This window comes from Rhinoderma darwinii, chromosome 7 (genome assembly GCF_050947455.1).
Source record: "Rhinoderma darwinii isolate aRhiDar2 chromosome 7, aRhiDar2.hap1, whole genome shotgun sequence".
Classification (NCBI taxonomy): domain Eukaryota; kingdom Metazoa; phylum Chordata; class Amphibia; order Anura; family Rhinodermatidae; genus Rhinoderma; species Rhinoderma darwinii.
The window spans coordinates 56,444,890-56,450,889 of record NC_134693.1 but is presented as its reverse complement, the minus strand read 5'-3'; the positions used below and the strand labels follow the sequence as shown (position 1 = coordinate 56,450,889).

The window sequence follows — 6,000 nt, the reverse complement described above, 5'->3', positions numbered from 1 at the left end:
CCATTGACTTCTATGGGGGCCGTCAGGCCGTTAAAACGGCCAAAAATAGGACATGTCCTATTTTTTGACGACCATTATTCACAGGCCGTTAAAAAAACGGCCGTGTGAATGCACCCATAGAATATCATTGTTCTGAAAACGGCCATGTGAAAGCCGTTAAAAGGACGGCCATCACATGGCCGTTTTTCACTGTCGTGTGAAAGAGGCCTAAGGGTATGTTCACACGTCTTATCAAATTACGCCTGAAATTACGGAGCTATTTTCAGGCGAAAACAGCTCCTGAATTTCTGACGTTTCTGCAAGTACTCACGTTTTTCGCGGCATCCATTACGGACGTAATTGGAGCTGTTTTTCAATGGAGTCAATTAAAAACGGCTCCAAAAACCTCCAAAGAAGTGACATGCACTTGACGCGGGTGTCTTTCTACGCGCCGTCTTTTGACAGCGACGCGTAAAATTACACCTCGTCTTAACAGAACATCGTAAAACCCATTGCAAGCAATGGGCAGATGTTTGCAGGCGTAATGGAGGCGTCTTTTCAGGCGTAATTCGAGGCGTAAAACGCCTGAATTACGTCTGAAAACACTGCGTGTGAACATACCCTTAAAGTATGAATAGCATACTTAGAATAGCAAAAAAAATACTGATGTTACTGTTTATATCACGTTTTGTGGCCATTTGATATAAAGTAAAGGAGACAGTTCTGCAAAAACGTGGTCTAGTAGGGAAATGGTTAATAGCCTTGCACGACGGAGCAGTACTGTCCGGTCCAGTACAGACATGGCAGCGTTGGCTCAGAGAGTTCACTATGCCTACCACTAGACGAGCAGCGAACCTAACCGGTAGGCGGTTACTTGCGGCCGCCATTTTCTCGGAGACATTATTTACAGACAGTAAATATAGTTGCTAGTGACCAGAGTTTGCTGAAGTGACGTATGCGACCGTCACTACACTTTCTTCCCGCAGGCCCAAGAGCGGTGCTAGAGCAGAGCCCTGTGCCTGTGCCGGACGTTCTGGCAGCGAATATGACGACTGATAAGGGACTGAAACACGCAGTTTGGCTGAGTGAGTATATGGACCACCTGTGCACTGACCACCAGAGCCTGTACGCTGAGCTCACGTGACGTCACGCACAGGCTCGTCATTCTGAGGTAGTTATTACGTATGTGTCGGGAGCGGTGGACATCTGCACATTTGTATCAGTGGGCTGCTATCTGGTTCTGCACAGATATTGGAGGCTACAGCTCCCATCATTGTGGTTATTGTAGGCTGCAGACCAATGTCTACACCAGGATTTTTCACCCTAAGTCAAGTTGTGCTAAGGCTCTGTTCACATTGCATTGTGGCTTCCGTTATAACCCTTGCAATTCTGCTATCACTATTGATTGCAACATCGTAAGATCAGAGTTCCCTTCGATCCGGGGTGTGTGATCGACAAGTGGGGTGGCAGCTGTCAATCACAGACGTAAACAACCCCCAACTCACAGGTGATCGTGTGGCACAACTAATGTACCCATGTGACACCGCAGGACGAAATTTAGAGAGTTCGCTTTTGCAACTATTTTTTTTATTATCGTTTCGATGAATCTTAGTGTCTCAAACATCTCATGTTTACAGCTGCGTCAGGGTATCCGACAGAGGAGCAGGACAAGGGAATGCTGGATGGGTTCCGTCGGGGTGTCGATCGTTTTACCATAAACAACTGCGTCGCATGCTGCGCTATTGTTTCAGGTAATTCGTGCTGGATCTGTGACGGAGACCCCTGACTGAGCCTCCGACGCAGATGTGAACGGACCCTTAGATGAAAGATGAATCAACTTTGCAAAGCCCACCATTCTGCAACATTGCAAATCCGACCTCTTATGTAGACCTGTGTCTCCATGCCAACAGACTACAAACAAACCCTTTGTAGTCTTATCCTGCAGTCATATTGCCATCCATGTGTCAACTAATTCTTGCTAACCTGCCAAATGTATGTGGTAAGAGGTAAGAGACAGATGCGGACTCATGTCTTTAACAAAAAACATCAAAATAGTCGAAATGTTTCATTTAAAGAATAAAATTTGGGAGAAGTAACAACATCAATCTTCAAGTGATTGAACACCCCAAGAAGTGAATATACCTCTGATGTATATACGGTATATTTTTTCTATAGGCAGACAACCTGACTATTGCAATAGACTTATCCAGATTCCATGACCTCCTTAACCCCTTCCTGTTCTGCGCTATTGATATACGGTGCCGCTGGCGGGTCAAATAAAAAAGTTATGAACTTCGATGTTGTAGTTTACAGGTGGATCCTGCGTGTCAGACAGGCAGGACTCGCCAACACTGAACCTGTTGGGTCCACGGGACTGACGGATTCCGTGTAAAACGAGCGATAAGACTGCTCCGTATAGAGAATACAGAACAGTTGTATCTCCAAAAGTAAAATTAATTTTTAATAAAGCCTAATTACAATGTTATACTAAACAACACTGGCTAATCTATTTAAAAGAAAAAAAAAAAAAAATGCCCTCTAGTGTGTACATAGCTAGGCCACATCCTTAGAGGTTATTCACATGAACGGGATGGTCGGCCGTGTGGCAGACGTTTTCTTTTATTTAACGGTCATCACACTGCTTCATTAAAATCAATGTCCTTCTATGGGGCTATTAACACAAACGTTTTTCGAACGGCCTATGAAAAAATAGGACGTCCTTTTTTGCCAGTTTTCATGGATCCCTCAATAGACTCAAGTCTATGAGGGATCTACGAAATCTGGTACCGCACGGGCGCAAATCTGTCATGAAAACGGCTGTTTTTCAAAGCCAATTTGACACCAGTTCGTGTGAATAAGCCTTTAACCCCTATCCGCACCAGGACGTAACTGTCCGTCATCGTGGGAGGTTACTTCCCGCACCAGGACGTACAGTTACTGAGTTTTTCCCGGTGCACACTTGTCGGCGACAGTGTGCACCGGGAACCGGAAGGTTAGCTGTCGCCGACAGCTGACACTCCACTCTTGCCGACCAGCGGTCCTTTGCCGCTGGTTTCGGCGAATTAACCCCTTAAATTCGGCGATCAGGTGCAATCGCCGAATTTTGGGGGTTTCTAACATATCGGCAGACCCCCGTCCGAAATCGCGGGGTTTGCCGATAGTTACTATGGCAAACGGAAGCCAAACAATGGCTTCCGGGTCTGCCATGGACGGAAGCCCATCAGGACCAACCTTCTGCTGGTCCTGATAGGCTTCCTGTCAGAGTGACATGAAGTCACTGTGTCGTTCCCGATGGCACACTGTCGGCAACAGTCTGCATCGGGAACTTGGAGATCAGCTGTCCCCGACAGCTGACACTCCAGTGTTGCCGATCAGCGGCACATCGCCGCTGATTTCGGCAATTAACCCGTTACATGCGGGGCTCGATTGCGATCTCCGCATGTAGCGGGTTTGTTGCGCATCAGCAGTCCCCATGCAATCGTGGGGGCTTCTGATGCTTGTGATGGCACCCGGGGGCCAGACAGCAGCCCCCAAGTCTGCCATGTATGTCCGCCTATGAGGATCAGCCTCTGCTGATCCTCGTAGACCAACTGTCAGAGTGACTGTGACGTCACACTGACAGTTGGAATACGTTACACTACCTAGGTAGTGTAATGTATTCTAGCAGCGATCAGAGCTGCAGGTCCAAAAAATAAAGTGTAAAAAAAAGTTAATAAAAATGTTTTATAAAAGTGTAAAAATAAAAGGTTTTGTTTTCCTATAATAAGTCATTTATTATAGGGAAAAAATGAAAACGTTAAAAAAAAAAAGTACACATATTTGGTATCACCGTGTTCGTAACGACCCAAACTATGAAACTATAATGTTAATTTTTCCGCACGGTGAACGCCGCAAACAAAGTAAACGGAAAACTGTCAGCATCGCTATTTTTTGGTCACCACCCCTCCCAAGATAGAGAATAAAAAGTGATCAAAAATTTGCATTTACCCCAAAATGGTACCAATAAAAACTACAGCCCGTCCCGCAAAAACAAGACCTCCCACAGCTTTTTTGACTAAAAAATAAAATAGTTACGGCTCAGAATAGCGTGTCTCAGAAAATAATTTTATTGTGCAAACGCTGCAAAACGTAAAAAAACTATACACATATGGTATCGGCGTAATCGTACCGACCGGCAGAATAAATTAAAACGTAATTTATTGCGCACGGTGAACGCTGTAATAAATAAAGAATTTAAAGCGCCAAAATCGCTGGTTTTTTTGGTCACCTTAGCTCTAAAAAAGATCCTGAGGGGCCAAAATGCTCACTATACCCCTAGAAAAATTCCTTGAGGGGTTTAGATTCCAAAATAGGGTCACTTTTGGGGGGTTTCCACTGTTTTGGTCCCTCCGGGGCGTTGCAAACCCGACATGGCACTGAAAACCAATCCAGCAAAATCTGCTCTCCAAAATCCAAAAGGCGCTCCTTGCCTCCTGAGCCCTGCTGTGGGTCCAAACATCAGTTTACGACCACATATGGGGTATTGCCGTAATCGGGAGAAATTGCTTTACAAATGTTGGGCGGCTTTTTCTCCTTTATTCCTTGTAAAAATGAAAAAATTTTAGGTTTCCACAGAAAAATAGGTGATTTTCATCTTCACAGACTAATTCCACTAAATTCTGCAAAAAAACTGTGGGGTCAAAATGCTAACTATACCCCTAGAAAAATGCCTTGAGGGGTGTAGTTTCCAAAATGGAGTGACTTTTTGGGGGTTTCGACTGTTTAGGTACCACAAGACCTCCTCAAACCTGACATGGTGCCTAAAATATATTCCTAAAAAAAGGAGGCCCCAAAATCCTCTAGGTGCTCCTTTTGCTTCTGCGGCCTGTGTTTCAGTCCATTAGGACACTATGACCACATGTTGGATATTTCTAAAATCTGCAGAATCTGGGCAATAAATATTGAGTTGTGTTTCTCTGGTAAAACCTTCTGTGGTACAGATTTTTTTTTTATTACAAATTAATTTCGGCAAAAAAAATGAAATTTGTAAATTTCACCTCTACTTTGTCTTAATTCCTGTGAAATGCCTAAAGGGTTAAAATACTTTCTGAATGTGGTTTTGAATACCTTGAGGGGTGCAGTTTTCAAAATGGGGTGATTTATGAGGACTTTCTAATATATAAGGCCCTCAAAGCCACTTCAGAACTGAACTGGTCCGTGAAAAAATGGCCTATAGAAATTTTATTGAAAATATGAGAAATTGCTGGTAAAGTTCTAAACCTTGTAACGTCCTAGAAAAATAAAAGTACGTGAAAAAAAATGATGCAAACAAAGTAGACATATGGGGGATGTTAACTAGTAACTATTGTGTGTCGTATTAATATCTGTTTTACAAGCAAATACATTTAAATTTAGAAAAATGCAAATTTTTGCTAAAATGTGAAGTTTTTCACAAATAAATATTGAATTTATCGACCAAATTTTTTCACTAACATAAAATACAATATGTCACGAGAAAACAATCTCAGAATCGCTTGGATAGGTAAAAGCATTCCGGAGTTATTTATTACCACATAAAGTGACACATGTCAGATTTGAAAAAATCATCTGTGTCCACAAGGCCAAAACAGGCTGTGTCCTGAAGGGGTTAAAGGCTATGTACACCTTTGAATCAAAATAATCAATGTTTTAGGTCAGTGATCCCCAACCACCGGGCCATAGGTCATTTGATACCGGGCCGCGGTATCTGGTGGCCGCAAGGAATTCCGGCGAAAAACCGCACCAAATTGTGGTGCAGATTTTTGCTCGGAATGTCCGCTGCGGAAAACTGCTGAGCATTCAGCCGGTCTGCCTTTTGGGATGTCCAGGAGATCGCTGCAGCGGCGGTCACACGGGATGAAGCGTGATCCCAGGAGGTCGGACGTATGTCTTCATCTAGGCCGGCTTCCTAGGATAATGTTTCATCCCATGTGACCGCCATTACAGCCTGTGATTAAACGCAACAACTGCTATTTGTTGTGGGTTTTACCTCCACATTGAATT

At 43.8% G+C, this 6,000-nt stretch overlaps 1 protein-coding gene across 5 annotated transcripts in view; it reads left to right on the top strand.

Moving 5' to 3' along the window:
- Nucleotides 1-785: 785 nt before the first annotated feature.
- STXBP3 (syntaxin binding protein 3) overlaps nt 786-6,000 on the top strand; it is a 53,553-nt gene continuing 48,338 nt past the window's right edge. Inside the window, exons 1-2 of one of the 5 annotated variants that reach the window (XM_075833413.1) lie at nt 786-1,064; nt 1,617-1,730. In XM_075833413.1, coding sequence (XP_075689528.1) covers nt 935-1,064; nt 1,617-1,730 — 244 coding nt within the window. In that variant the 5' untranslated portion in view covers nt 786-934. Of the gene's footprint in view, nt 1,065-1,125; nt 1,151-1,616; nt 1,731-1,766; nt 1,986-6,000 lie in introns of those variants that run through there. The other 4 variants (XM_075833409.1, XM_075833410.1, XM_075833414.1 and 1 more) reach the window with 4 other exon arrangements.